This window comes from Belonocnema kinseyi, chromosome 10 (genome assembly GCF_010883055.1).
Source record: "Belonocnema kinseyi isolate 2016_QV_RU_SX_M_011 chromosome 10, B_treatae_v1, whole genome shotgun sequence".
NCBI classification, from domain to species: domain Eukaryota; kingdom Metazoa; phylum Arthropoda; class Insecta; order Hymenoptera; family Cynipidae; genus Belonocnema; species Belonocnema kinseyi.
The window spans coordinates 1,184,861-1,201,108 of NC_046666.1; the positions used below are offsets into that span (position 1 = coordinate 1,184,861).

Sequence of the window (16,248 nt, forward strand, 5' to 3'; positions counted from 1 at the left end):
ATTGACAGAATTTTTTTATTTGAAAATTTTACAAATAAAGCTTCCTCTATGAGGAAGCAAAATGAATTAAATTAAATAAAAAATAAGTAAAACGAAGTAAATTAAAGTAAAGTAAAATAAAGTAAATTAAAGTAAATTATATCAAATTAAATTAAGCAAATCTAAATTAAATTAAAATAGATTAATGTGATTAAAAATAAATTGATGTAAATTATAGTAGATTAAAGTGAATTGAAGTAAATTTAATTAAATCAAATTAAATCAAATTAAATCCAATTAAATAAAAAGAATTAAAATTAAATCGATTTGACAGATAATCCTGTGACTTATAGACTCGTTTTTTTATAAATATTAATTGTCGTAGTGGGGATTCGAGCAGCCTCCTTGAAGGAAAAAGCTTATAAAAGGCAGAAAATAATCTGGACTCTTCAGTCGTGAAGGAATCGCCGATTTCTGCGGAGTGTGATTAACTTTTTTACTTTCACTTTGAGAATTTTGGATCTAAACCTGTCAAGGTCAGTTCTCGAGTGCATCTAAATTTATATAATTTCAAAACTTTTTAAATTTAATTTACTTTAATTTGAAATATAATAATTATATAAATAATATAATTATATTTAATATTTAATTTTAATATTGATTACAATATAATAATATTGAATAAAAAATTATTCGAATCTGTCGAATTACAAGTGAATACATTCAGAAAAATTTGCTTTGATTAAAAGAAAAGTTTTTTTTCTCTAATGGAATTGTTTTAAAATTTGAAATAATTTTCTTTACTTTAAAGTTATTCTCAGTTAAATAAATTTAAGTAATTAATTTAATTTAAATAAAATAAAATAAAATAAATAAATTTAATCAAAAATATTATTTTTCTGAAAGTAGAATCTCAAGAAAATTGAAATCAGTTTACAAGATTTATATATTCTATGAATTTGACAATAATCGAATGTAAAATAAAAAAAATTAATATTTAATTTTTAAAAATAGCAAGCAATTAAAATAAGGAATTCATCCAGGATGTTAATTGGACACAAAGTAATGGTGTAAATAGGCGATAAAAGTCAATAATTAAGCATTCATCTAAGTACTACTAGGTAGTGATAAAAATAAATATTGATCATTCGCATCCTACCTACAAACAATTGTCATGAAAATCTGTTGAATACTTAAATGCCGTTTATTCAAATTCATTAAATTTTAAAAACCGGCTATTTATAACATTGACGATACAATATAATTAAATGTTGAATATTTGCCCTACTGGTATGCAAAATACAGTAAAAAAATACAATAGGATATCAGTCTTTTTTTTAAATATTCCTATTTTTAAAGCATTTAAAACCATTTATTAAATAATTGAACATGTATTAATTGCTTATTTTTCATAGCCATTCAACAAATTGTAAAATAAATTGCTAAATCAAAATTAATCCTTGTAGTTTCGGTTTATATTATTTTGTTTATTTAATTTTATTAACAATTCGAATTTTAGGATTTACATTTTTAATTAAAAATACAGTTTTCACTCATATTTAAGTATTTCTAATTTGATTTTTGTACTAATTAGGAAATTATGAATTACGAAATATCTAAACTAGAAAATTCCCGAATTTAAACAATTAAGAAAATTGTGTTTCTAAAAAATAAAGATTATTTTTGTATTAAAAATACAATACTAAAATATTCGTATTAAAGAAAAATATTTTAAAGTTCAAAAACTATCGTTTAAATGTAAAATAATAATAATAGAAAAACAAATATTTCTGGATCAAAAATTTAATTAAAAATGTACTTAGTATTGAAAAAAAAACAAAAATTGTTCTCGAAAATTGTGTTTGTAATTTACAAAAAGTATCAAAAAGAAATTTTGGGATAAATCAGTGCTGAATTGGCGTTCACTGATTTTATCTTAAAATTAAAAAAGAAATTTTACATAAAAACTTCGATTTTTGAGACAATTTTTTGGGATATTTTTTTAAACTGCACACATTTCCATACAAAATTTTTCATCGAGTAATATATTTTTTTCAATTATTGTTATTTCAAATTCAAACAATAATTTTAAAAACTTTAAACATAACAAAACATTGTTTGGGTAAAAATATTTGATTATAACATTTTTAATAAACAAATAATATTGATTACAAAACTATTTTTTTAATTGTTTAAGCTCCAGAATTTTATATCGGCAATTTTAATTTTTAAGATTTGTCATTTATCCCTTAATAAAAATACATTAAAAAAATATTTTTATGGAAGAAAAAATTTTTTCATGTTCAATTTAAAAAAAAATATATATGTTTGAATATTTCATTATTATATTCTTCAAAAATAAGAAATATTTAATAAAAAACTATATTTTTTAATGGTTTAAATTCGGGAATTTTATCATTTCAGGAATTTTCAAAGGGACGAATCCCGAAAAGTAAAACTCCTGACAATGTTAAATTCCTAAAATGGAAAATTTTCGAGAAAATTTCTGAAATGATAAAATTTCCGAATTATAAAAATCACGAATAGCAGAATTCCCAAAACAGTTTATAATATCAAAGAATTAAAAAATTCCTGAATAATAAAATTTCTGATAGTTTATAATATTGATGAATTTTAAAATACCAGGAAAATAAAATTCCCGACAATTTCAACTTCTCAAAATTTTAAAAATGAACAAATATAAAAATCCCGAATTGGGAAATTCCCGAATAGTTTATAATAATACCGAATTTTAAATTCTCCTAAGAATAAAATTCCGGACAGTAGATAATTCCCGAATTTTTATATTTCCAAATATTAACTAATAAAAGATTACTGTTTTAAAACATATAATTTATTTATTAAAAAAAAATAAAATACTTAAATTTTCAAACTATTATATGCAAAAATATAAAATTGAAAAAATGTTCTCTAATCAAAAGCTTTGAATATTTTATGTCTAACAAATAAATAATATGCATTTAAGAATCATTTTTTTATAGTTTAAATTCGGGAATTTCATTTTTTGGCAATTTTCTATTTCAAATATTTTATTTTTCTGAAATTTTAGAATTTTTGCAATTTTATTTTTCGGGATATTTTAGTTCGAAATTCTTATATTTCGATCATTTTATATTTTTGGATTTTTCAGTCACCTCCGGAAATTTTCAAATTCGATAATACTATAAATTGTCAAGAATTTCATTATTCGGGAAGTTTTAAATAATGGCAGTATTATAAACTCTTCGGGAATTTTCTACTTCAAATATTTTCTTTTTCTGAAATTTTATAGTGTCGGGAATTTTAATTTTCTGGATTTTTCATTCATCTCCGGAAATTTGAAAATTCTGTAATACTATATAAACTATCATGAATTTTATTTTTCGGGAATATTATAAACTATTCAGGAATTTTCCAATTCAGGATTTTCATATTTCAGCAATTTTATAATTTCGGAAATTTCCTCTTTAAAATATTTTTTTTCTCGGGAATTTTACTGTATCGAGAATATGATTTCAGCCAATCCAAACGTTTCAGAGTTCGATTTAAAAAAGCGTTAAAAAATGAGAAAAAAAAAATTAATTCACCATTTTTTATTGTTACGCCTTGATATAATATAAAAGATATTTTTTATCCTCATAATGTTCAATGACTCCACCTTAAAGTTATTTATATCTTGACATCATTTTTTCAATCCGTTTCTCTCGCTATAATTTATAATTCACTATATTTCTTGGGAAATCTGAATGCATTGGAATCGATGAATCATTTTTAGTACAATTTGTAAATGATTCAATTCCTCTCTTACGCATCCAACTTACGTGTGTGCATTTTTAATGTTAGCTTTACGCAATGTGTTGACGAATCAATAAAGGCGGATGCGGATGTGGACAACTGCGGTTTTTTCATTAACATATCAGGTCCTAGGATGTCCGATTATCACCAAAACAATTCACCAAAATTTAATTCAACAAATTGAATTCAGAATGAATTCAAATTTTAATTTATTTCTTGACATTAAAAAAGTATTTAAATATCGATTAAGGCCATGTCATGAGTGCGTCACGTGACCAGATTCCTACCTTACCGCCAGTTTTTTAATTTTCCAACTTATATTCACACAGACCGCCACATCAAGATCAAAATTTGGGATATTAATCAAGAAGCACTAAGAATGGTGGGTCTAGTTCTAAATTTGTATAATTATGAAAAAAAATTTTGTTGTAAATAATTTTTGTGCTTTTTTTATAATTATTCAATTTTAGGACCAGGCCCACCTTTTTTAGTGCTTCTTATTTATTATCCCAAATTTTCAACTCGATATGGTGCTTCGTGTGATAATAAGTTGGGAAATAAAAAAAGTGGTGGTAAGGTAGGAATCTGGTCACGTGACCCACTCGTCACATGGCCTTAATTTTAAATTCAATTTCCGAGAATTTCGTAACCAAACTATTCATAATATAATAATAGGACCTCACTAAACATTTTTTAAAATGAATATTCAGTAGGGTGGTTCCCCTTTGTTAGAGTTCACAAAAAATGTGTTTTTTTCAAATATTATATGAAGTTTTACGCGGAGGGGAAACCTGCCTTCAGTGGATAATCGAACCTACAGTGGATAACAATGAATTAAAAATTAGATACACTAACGTATATAAATTAATGAATCAAATTTAATTTATAGTTAAGAAACTATACGTGTTTGTAAATTAAAATTAATAATAACTAGTTTTTTTATTTCTTATTTCCCATAAGAAAAAAAAAAGTTTTTTTAAAAATTTTATTTGAAATCATCAATCTCAGGTGAATCGAGTTGAAACTTAACACTTATTTTCACAATTAGCCATAGAATAAGAATCAAAAATTAATTTTTTAATGTCACCCCCATAAGACTGTTTTATAGGGTCCCAAAAAAACTCCATAAACGAAAAATTTTATTTTGCGTGTTTTCAGCATTAACTGTGATTTTTTGTAGTTTTTAAAATACAATCAATAAAATACTATTTTTAACTAGTAATTTGATGTTTAATTAATTTATTTAAACAATTTTTTTTGTTATTAGCCATTTTTGCTTAGAATAGAATTAGAGAGTCGCGGTTTTTTCTGAAAATTTCAACTTATTTTCAACCAATTAAATTTAACATAAGTAATTCTGTAAATCATTTATTATTATTATTAATATTTATAATAATATTCTCTTAGAATAATGCTAGAGAGTTTTAGTTTTCTCTCAAATTTTTAACTTTTTGTCCACTTTTCACTCAGAGGGAGATAAAAATTAATTTAAATTAACAAAAAAAATGTTTGAACAATTTATTATTATTTTCAATAGTCTTCTCTTTGAATAATATTACAAAGCTGTGATTTTTTCTTAAATTTTTAACTTTTCTTCTACTTTTAACTTAATAAGTTAATAATTCATTGAAGTTAATAAACATCAATTTTTTAACAATTTATTTTTGCTTATAAATATTTTTTCTTAGCTAATTTCTATAAACAGAGACTAATTTCTTAATCTCATTTTTTGTGAATATATTTTTCTGAAAAAACAGATATTTGAAAATGTTTTTAAATTTTCTATATGGATCTTAATAAATGTAAATTTACCTTGAAGTAGTTACTGAGAAATTTTATTTGAATTAATATTAATATAATATTTATTATTTTTCTTAACTGAAAAGTCAAAGAAGAGCTTACTATCAATTAACTCTGATTGATGAGTGCACAAAAAGTGGAAAATTTAGACAAAAGCGTAACTTTCTAGCATAACTATAAGCTAATATTGTTATAAATAATAATAAATATAAATATATAATATAAAATAAATAATAAATAATAATAAAAGAAACCTGGGAAGCGCTCTAAATAAAAAATAGGCACTTAAAATCACTGATGACTTTAAAACACGATAACTCAATCAAAAAAATAGCGAAACATTTTTTAAAAAACGGTTAGAAAGTCTATAAAATTTCACGTCTAATGAGTTTTACTAGAGATATATTTGACTTTTTGAAAACGAATATCAGGCGAGAAATTTTATGAAAAATGTTGTGAACTTTATAACTTGACTTCAACTTAATTACAACCTAGAAAATTTTTGGGAAAAATCTTAAATTTACAGATCATAATCTCTAAAGTTTCAGCTATAATTTAAGTCGAAAAAACTCAAAAAGTCTTCACGCTTTTCCGAGATATGATTTAAAATATCCAAACGTTGCGTCAAGTATCAGTCGAGATACAAAATTAGGGAAATTCTTGAATTAAAAAAATTCTTAATTGATGTTTCCTCTTCGAAATATTAAAAAAAATATGTCTAGATTTATTTGCAATCAAGTTAGCGTGTTTCAAAGTCATCAGCCACTTATGGTGCCACTCATGCAGGTTGTGAATGTAAAAATTAAAAAAAACGTTAATCATTCTTTATTTAACAACAAGCATAACTATTTTTTTATTCTTCCGCGAATATTGCTTCAAACTCTAACATCTTGTAAACATTCTTCTTCTTCAGAATAAATTAAATCTCAACTTCCCTATAGACATTTACAACAAAAGCAATACATTTTCCAGATGGACGAGCCACTGGTTGTAGAAACCATTTACATGTACGCGAAGGAGAATGCAAAAAAGCATCATACAGAAAATTTTGAGTTGGTCCATCTTGACCCACCCACTCCTGTTCTTCGAAGAGGCCAAACTTTTAATGTTGCTCTGAGATTTAATCGAGAATATATTGATGATACTGACATTGTAAGACTTCTCTTCAGTTTTGGACCAAGTCCGAATGTTATAAGAGGGACGAGAGGAATTGGTACTCTCAATCGAGATAGTTACATTACAGATCTGGAAGCCTGGGGGGTTCGAATGTTGGGAGCCAATGGAGCTGATATTTCTGTGGAAGTTAGGAGTCCTGTTGACAGTCCTGTTGGAATTTGGCAGCTGAATGTGGAAACTACGACCGTCGGAAGAAGGAAAATTCCTAACAGTCACTCTTATGATGGAGATATTTATTTGCTTTTTAATCCTTGGGTGAAAGGTGAGTTTTGGTTGAGAAGAAGAAGTCGCCAAACTATTTGACTGAACCTTTAGAGGATGAAAATATATCAAGATCCATTATATAAGTGTTTTTTCTTTTGATCCTACGGATCTTAGTTTCTGAGATATCGAGATTAGAATATTTAGGCTTGACTCTATATAGTAGCGAATCAAGCGTTCAAACGTGAATACTCTTTGAGTGGTTGATTCAATAGAAGCGAGTCAAGTGGTCAAGCGAAATTACTCCTTGAGCGTCTGACTCTAACAGTAGCGAGTGAAGCGGTCAAACGAAAATACTCCTTGAGCGCCTCACTCTAGTGCGATTTAAGCGTTTCAGCAAAAAATACTCATTGAGCATCTGACTCTATAGTACGATTGAAGCGCTCAAGCATTCAACTTTTTGAGCGCTTGACTCTACCTCTTATGAAAAAGAAGTATTAGTAAGTACTGGATCCAATACTTACCAATACTTCTTTTTCGTAAGGGACACTAGCAAGTCAAGCACTCAAACGAAAATACTCCTTGAGCGCTTGGCTTTATAGCGCGAGTCATCTGTTCAAGCGAAAATACTTCTAGAGCACCTGACTCTAAAGTGCGAACCAAGCACGTTGGGCGGCTGACATAGTGCGAGCCAAGTTTTTTAACAAAAATGCTCCTTAAGCGCCTGACTCTAAAGTGCGAGCCAAACGTTAAAGCGTGAATACTCCTTGAGCGTCTGGCATAGTGCGAGTCAAGCGTTCAAGCGAAAATATTCTTTAAGTATCTGTCTCTAAAGTCCGAGTCAAACGTTCAAGCTTGAATACTCCTTGAGAGCTTGACTGCATAGCAGCTCTATAGTAGCGAGTCAAGCATTTAAGCAAAATTATAGCTTGAGCGCTTGACTCTATAGTAGCGAGTCAAGCTCTTCAGCGAAAATACTCCTTGAGCGCCTGACTCTATAGTGTGAGTCAAATGTTCAAGCTTAAATACTCCTTAAGCGCCAACGTCTGCAATAGCTCTATAGAAGCGAGTCAAGCATTCAAGCGACAATACTCCTTGAACGCTTGGCTCTATAATAACGAGTCAAGCACTCAAGACTGAATACTCAAACCTCGATATCTCGGGAACTAAGGCCTACTGAATCTAAAAAAAAATACGTATTAAGAATTTAAGAACAATCCAAATTTGACAATCTTTCTTACAAATTCATAATGTCCTTACAAAATCAGACCGTCTACCTGACCAGATAACCGGGTTGTATCAGGAAGCATGGGATAATTAGGCCTAAATACATATTTATAGGGATATTTCTTGTGATTTTTTAGAGTTGGATCAGGAAATAGGGCATGAATATGAAAATAGAAAACTGAGAAATGATCGGAAATTTAGGATCATCTGTCGGGTAGTTACTCTGAAAATCTAGAAGGTTGTCTAAAATTTGGAAGGATTCCAAAGTCAAAAAATTCTAAACTTTAAAATATTTTAGAGGACAGTGTCTACTACGAAGAAGAGCAATATCTCGACGAATACGTTTTAAATGACGTAGGAAAAATATGGGTTGGTCCATTTGGAAGTGCTCGTGGTAGAGAATGGATTTTTGGACAATTTGATGCCTCTGTTTTGCCAGCTTGTCAATTGCTTCTTGAACGATCCGGAATTAAGGCCATTTCCAGAGGAGACCCTATCAAGATGACTCGTGCCATCTCCAGAATTGTAATTTATTTAAATAAATGATTATTAAATCGTAATTATTAATAATTATTATTCTCTATATCTTCATCTTTTAGATAAATTCGAATGACGACAAAGGAGTCATCCAAGGTCGTTGGGACGGTGAATACGAAGATGGAACAGCTCCTGCAGCCTGGACAGGAAGTGTACCAATCTTGGAGGAATTTTTGGAAACTCAGAAAGAAGTTAATTATGGTCAATGTTGGGTCTTTGCTGGAGTTGTGACGACCGTTTGTCGAGCTCTTGGAATCCCATCAAGAGTAGTGACAAATTTAGTTTCAGCACATGATGCCAATGCAACATTATCAGTTGACCGATACTACACAATCGATAATGAAGAACTTGAGTATGATCCTAATAATCCTATGGGAGGCATCGACTCGATTTGGAATTATCATGTCTGGAATGATGTCTGGATGGCGAGGCCAGATCTTCCGATAGGATATGGTGGATGGCAGGCTATTGATGCAACTCCACAGGAAACTTCGGATGGATTTTATCAGTGCGGACCAGCTTCAGTTGAAGCAGTTAGGGATGGAGCTGTTGGTTATAATTTTGATATTCAATTTTTGGTTGCTTCAGTCAACGCTGATCTGATGAGATGGAAAGAAGATCCTCATAGCGAATTCGGATTCACGAAAATTGAAAGCAATAAGTACCAGTAAGTTGTTTGCCTGACATTAAAATATTACCCTAAAAAATAAAAAATAAACATTCCAAACTGTCTTTATCTTTGCAGCATAGGGCGTATGATCCTGACGAAAGCTCCTTGGGTTTTTGATCCAAATGGCGACAATGATAAAGAAGATATCACTCACTTATACAAAAACAGGGAAGGTAAAATTGGTCGTTCATTCAAATATTCACATTATTTAATAACAATTTTTCCCAATAGGTACTGAAGCAGAAAGGCTGACTCTTTTTAGAGCTGTTCGAGCAGTAGATCTAGCAAAAAGATTCTATTCGTTGCCAGCTCCTGGAAATGAGGACGTCTCATTTGATCTCGTGGAATTACTCCGAGTAAATATCGGAGATCCATTCATTGTTGAAGTCAACATCGAAAATAAATCGGACGAAGTTCGAACTGTAAAAGCAATTTTATCTGCTGGTAGTGTCTACTACACTGGAATCAAGGCAAATATGGTGAAAAAAGCTTCAGGGACTTTCGTTCTCCAACCAAAAGCACGTGAGTCTTTCAAAACTAACATGTTTAGACTATTTTAAATTGAAAGAGTCATTTTAAATTTTAAAGTCTCAAAATAAACATGGGTAGACAAGTAATTGCGGACTAATCTTTCAAGCGTCACTTCATAATTGCTACTTACGTCGCAAAATACAGTATCGAATTAATCTTTCAAGCGTTGCTACTAAATAATGGATACCCAAGCTGCAAAAAATAATCGCAAACAGTTGGCTCTAGAAGAAATACTCTGTTTCCGTTAGAGTCGTTTGACCGAAACAATAGTGTTGTGTTTTGGAAATCATGCGAAGTTTAACAAGTGCTGAATTTTTAGAGCACTGCTGTTAAGTAAAGTCATCAGCTGATAGGCAGGAATCAACAGCGGATCCAGGTTATGAGTGATGAATCCGGTAGCGACAACACTGGTAGCGAAGTGTCAGAAACAGAGAAAACAATAAAGAAAAAGGCCTAGAAATAGAAAACTTAAGAAGAGAGAATGTTTTAAAAGATCTTGTAAATAGAAGTAGTACTTGGGACTTGACTAGTAGGCATAGAGATGGCAGCACTTCCTATAACCTCCATGATTTCTGGATGCTTTATAACCCCCTGGTTAGGGAAATAACGTTACTTTATTTCCCTAGAGAAATCAAATGTACTCACGTGTTGAATAAAAGAACTAACACTACTGACCCAAAAGGAGAAAAGGATAGAAAAGATGAGATTAATTCAGATGCAGGATGGTGAGTAAGACTGGTAGAGTGGACCCATAAACTGGATCTAATGAAAAGAAATGCTGGATGAACTGTGACAGGAGGGTCTCTAGATTCAGAATGACCTGATAACTAGGCATGTGGATACACAAAATCGGTCAGAAAGGGAATCCAGTCAGCAAAAAGAGTCTGTTCAAAGAGTTCAAAGAGTCAAGTCCTCAGAATGACAATCTCTTTTTGCTGACTGGATTCCCTTTCTGACCGATTTTGTGTATCAACATGCCTAGTTATTAGGTCATTCTGAATCTAGAGACCCTCCTGTCACAGTTCATCCAGCATTTCTTTCCATTAGATCCAGTTTATGGGTCCACTCTACCAGTCTTACTAACCATCCTGCATCTGAATTAATCTCATCTTTTCTATCCTTTTCTCCTTTTGGGTCAGTAGTGTTAGTTCTTTTATGCAACACGTGAGTACATTTGATTTCTCTAGGGAAATAAAGTAACGTTATTTCCCTTCTAAGTCTGTCCAATTGATGTCCCAAAGACGTCTGATGTCACAAAGACGTCTGATGTCCTAAAGACATCATCAGGTTGGCCGTGCTTTTTTGTCCAATGTGAAGCAGAGGCTTGGAGAACAAAAGGGAAAATGAAAAAAGTAGTAGCAACTCAATTTTGAAATGAAATACCAGGAAGAAGAGCCAGTTGATAAATTATGTCTGATAAAGCGGAACATGACGAAAATGTAGAAGAATCGCTGTCTATGGAAAGAAGCTGAAGTATTTGCATTCTAAGAAACGTTTTCAGAAAAAGAGATGTTCAAGGCGATAGTCTAGATGAAAATTGTATCTGTTACGGCGAATTAGCCATCAAAGGAAATAACAGAAAGATAGGCTGGTGGACAGTTAATGGGTACAAGGAGTTATTAGGGAACTTGAATGGAAGTACAAGCTTTTGCTAGAAATATTAAGGAAGAAGATAATTACAGGATACAACAATAAACTATTAAAATTATAATCTTTATTAGGCAAGTTTTATAGACTTGTCAAATGGAAGGAATGACCTGCTAACGTAATAGTGGCTGATGCCCTTAACACGCTAATCGGAGAATAACAGGCAATGGTCTATTATGGCTTGGACAACGAGTTAGAAATATGTGAAAGGTATTGTATTGCGAAGAAATCCGAAGTTTAGATCTAAGGAGTGAGGGTATATTCTTACTACACTGATGTGAGGAGAGAGCAATGATCGTTATAAATGGCAGAGGAGCAGGGAAAGAAGAAAAAACCTGTATAGGCCTTGAATACATGAGAAGCAAAAACAGGTAGTTAAGAGTGCTAAATATTGTGGAATGGTGAAAAGCCATGATTTGTTTCACAAAAATAAAAAAAGTATTGCGTAGTTTCAATAAAGAAGAGTGTCTATACCACTTTATAAAACTATTAGAAAATTGATTAATTCTGATCAATGTTGGTGTTTTGCTGGAGCTGTGCGACTGTTTATCGAGCTCTTGGAATAATCAAGTATAGTGACAAATTTAGTTTCAGCATATGATGCCAATTCAAAATTATCAGTTTTAGATGATTTAAATCTTTTAAACTCGAACAAGCATGTTAGATTTGGATGCGTCCATAATTCGACATTCCCAATTTGTTTGTTTTCTAAGACCTATATTGACGAACATTCAAAAATTGAAAAGTTTCCCGGATCAAGACTATTCGAAATTAGGAAGCCTTCCAAAATATCTAAAGTACGGAAGATTTAAAATCTATTTCTGTACTCTGTTCCTCGAATATTTAAAAGGTCTTTGTTAAAAAAATAAAATAAACTGATGAATAATTTGAAGCTAGTTTGTAACATTAATATGTACGAATAACAGTATATTGTCTATTTTTATAAAAATGTGATTAAACCTTGTGGAGAAAGGAGAGGTATTAACATTTATACGACTTTTTTTTTAGACGAACAACTCAGACTCACAGTAATTGACGATGAGTATTTGGACAAACTGGTTGAATATTGTATAATGAAATTATACGCAATTGCTTCTGTGGAAGAGACGAGACAGACATGGGCGGATGAGGACGACTTTCAGGTTTTGAAGCCAACCATCGATGTCAAGGTAAATTTATTACGACTGGTTGGCCTTGTTCTCGCCAAGTTGAGTGTGAATTGCAAGATATTAATGGATCGAAAAAACTCACGAAATTCCCACGAATATTATTAATATACCTCACCCGAAAAGTTAATTAAAGCCAAATGGAATTAATAATTCCCACAGAAAAAGAAAGGGTGACTGAAAACTATTATTATATCATAATTATAGTAATTATTGAGGCTCTGAAAATAAATTTCAGACCATGTATGTAGCTCATTGTATTTTATTTAAAAAATAACTCGGCATATCTTGGACAAATTTTTCTAAAATTTGTTATTTTATAAACAAAATATAACAAATTTAATTGTGTTACAAAAATTAATTTAATAACAATTGCTCAGAATCTAGACCAAAGCTTTTCAGGATTGAAATCTAGTACTAATATTTTAATCAATTTATTGTGCAGATTGTTATAAACAAATGAGTAAACAAAAGTTGTATCTTCATTCGCGAGATTTAAATAGACTGAAAGAATATTTTGAGAAGGAAATGGAAGTGAAATAAAAATATCGTTCATATGACTCTTTACTATTAGACTATACACATTGATAAGAATTTTTAATTATTTAAACAATTTTTGTAAATAAATGCATAGAATAACTTGTTTTAACGAATAGTTGTTATCTTGACGGAATCAATTCGAAATGTTTGGCCATTGACTCTTCGCGCTGATTACTTTGCAATTTGATGAAAATGGTTAATTATTTAAACAAATACACACCTCAAGTAATTTTCAAAGCAATCAATTGTTTGAATAATTACAAAATGTTTAATTAATTACCAATTTCTAGTTGATTCTATAAAAATTAAACCTATGTATTGAAGAGAAGTAGGGCTCAAAAATTGTTTATAAAATTGTTTAAATAATTAACAGTATTTATTATCAATTTGCGAAATATCATAGCAAAGTATCATCGAAAAGATATTTTCAGTTGATTCTGTGAGAAAACTGATTCTATATTCATTGAAGAGTAGTGAAGCTGTACATTTGTTAATAAAAATTGTTTAAATAATTAAAAATTGTTTGTAAATTTGCCAGTTGAAAAAAGAACCAAAAAGATACCTTAACCCGATTCTGAAAACAAAAAATTCATTCTATTAATTAAAAAATAGTCAAACTATGCATTTGTTTATACATCTTTTCCAAACAATTAAGAATAATTTTCAGTTTTCAGAGTCATTGTGAAAATTTTTTGATACGACATTTTTAGTTGATTCCGCAACAAGTATTGAGCCAATTAATTGAAAAATAATAAAACTATGCAATTGTTTACAAAAATTGTTTATGCCATTAGGAATAATTTTTAGTGTGCAGAGTCACTGCACAAATTCTTTGACAAGAAATTTTAAGTAGATTCTAAAAAGTCTATAGACAATGTCGATCACCCTTTATAACTGGTTTAAAGTCACTAAAAAGTCCCTAGACGTCGCTTGACCATTCCAATTAATTCAATGTCACTGGAAAGTTTCTAGACAATGTCAAGTGTCCTTTTAAACTGTTTAAAATCAACTAAATAATCCCTAGACCATGCCAGTCAACTTTCGAACTGAGTTTAAGTTATTATACAATTTCAGCCGCCCTATCCAACTGGTTTGTAATAATTGAACAGGTTCTCGAAATTTTCGGGTATCCCTTTAAATTATTTTAAACCAGTTCAAAAGTCCCTAGATTATGTAGGACGCCCTTCGTACCGTTTTAAAATCACTAAAAAATTTCGAGAAATGGACCGCCCTTCCCAACTGTTTAAAGTCACTAGAAAGTCAGAAGATGCCATCTGTCGCCCTTTCCAACCGTTTAAAAATCACGAAAAAGTTCTAAGACGAATATGGCCGACATTTTTAACTATTTTCAATAATTAAAAGTCCCTAGACGATGCCGGTCACCCTTTTCAGATGTCTTTACATCACTATAAATCTCTAGATGATGCGGGCCGCCCTTTTCAACTGAATTAAAATCACTATAAAGTTCCTAGATCTTGCCTTTTGTATTTCCAAACTCTTCAAAGTCATTAGAAAGTCTGCAGCCCATGTCAGCCACCTGTTCTAACTTTTTTTAATTACTAAAAGTTCAGAGACGAAGTTGGCTACCCTTCCGAACTGTTTAAAGTTACTGAAGAGTCTCTGGATGATCTCTGCCGCCCTATCCAACTTGTTTAAGGTCACTAGAAAGTTTTCAGTGCATGTCAGTCACCCTTTCTAACTGTTTTAAAATTACTAATAAGTTTATGGACTAAGTTGGCCGACATTTCCAGCTGTTTAAAGTCACTGAAGAATCCCTAGATGAACTTAGCCGCCTTTTTCAACTTGTTTAAAGTCACAAGGAAGTCTTAAGTCCATGTCAGGCGCCATTTCTAACTATTTTACAATTACTAATAAGTTCAGATACGAAGTTGGCGTCTTTACAAACTGTTTAAAGTCACTGAAGAGTCCTTAGATGAACTCTGCCGCCCTTTCCAACTGGTTTAAAGTCACTAGAAAGCATTAAGTCCATGTGAGCCGCCCTATCTAACTGTTTAAAAATTACTAATAAGTTCATAGACGAACTTGGCTCCCCTTCCCAGCTGTTTAAAGTCACTAAAAAGTCCCTAGATGATGTCTGGCGTCCTTTTCAACTTATTTAAAGTCACTAGAAAGTCTTCAGCCCATGTCAGCCACCTGTTCTAACTGTTTTTTAATTCCTAAAAGTTCAGAGACGATGTTGACTACACTTTTCAACTCTTTAAATTCACGAAAGAGTCCGTAAATGACCTCTGCCGCCCTATCCAACTGGTTTAAAGTCACTAGAAAGTTTTCAGTCCTTGTCAATCTGTTTCAAAATTACTAATAAGTTAATGAACTATGTTGGCCGACCTTTCCAACTGTTTAAAGTGACTAAAGAATCCCTAGATGGACTCAGCCGCCTTTTCCAGTTTGTTTGAAGTTACGCAGAAGTCTTAAGTCCATGGCAGGCGCCTTTTCTAACTATTTTTAAATTACTGATAAGTTTACAAACGAAGTTGGCTCCCCTTCCCAACTGATTAAAGCCACTAAAAAGTCCCTAGATGATGTCTGGCGTCCTTTTCAACTTATTTAAAGTCACTAGAAAGTCTTCAGCCCATGTCAGCCACCTGCTCTAACTGTTTTTTAATTCCTAAAAGTTCAGAGACGATGTTGGCTACACTTTTCAACTCTTTAAATTCACGAAAGAGTCCGTAGATGACCTCTGCCGCCCTATCCAACTGGTTTAAAGTCACTAGAAAGTTTCCAGTCCTTTTCAGTTTGTTTCAAAATTACTAATAAGTTAATGAACTATGTTGGCCGATCTTTCCAACTGTTTAAAGTGACTAAAGAATCCCTAGATGGACTCAGCCACCTTTTCCAACTTGTTTAAAGTTACGAAGAAGTCTTAAGTCCATGGCAGGCGCCTTTTCTAACTATTTTTAAATTACTGATAAGTTTACAAACGAAGTTGGCTCCCCTTCCCAACTGATTAAAGCCACT

The 16,248-nt window shown here is 30.9% G+C and overlaps 1 protein-coding gene across 1 annotated transcript in view; it reads left to right on the top strand.

Annotated features, from left to right (window-relative positions):
• Positions 1-444: 444 nt before the first annotated feature.
• Positions 445-16,248, top strand: part of LOC117181566 (hemocyte protein-glutamine gamma-glutamyltransferase-like) — a 17,324-nt gene continuing 1,520 nt past the window's right edge. Inside the window, exons 1-7 of the mRNA XM_033374394.1 lie at positions 445-515; positions 6,547-7,012; positions 8,477-8,703; positions 8,778-9,382; positions 9,461-9,558; positions 9,617-9,907; positions 12,572-12,732. Of these exons, the coding sequence (XP_033230285.1) occupies positions 6,547-7,012; positions 8,477-8,703; positions 8,778-9,382; positions 9,461-9,558; positions 9,617-9,907; positions 12,572-12,732 (1,848 nt within the window). The 5' untranslated portion in view covers positions 445-515. The remainder of the gene's footprint in view (positions 516-6,546; positions 7,013-8,476; positions 8,704-8,777; positions 9,383-9,460; positions 9,559-9,616; positions 9,908-12,571; positions 12,733-16,248) is intronic.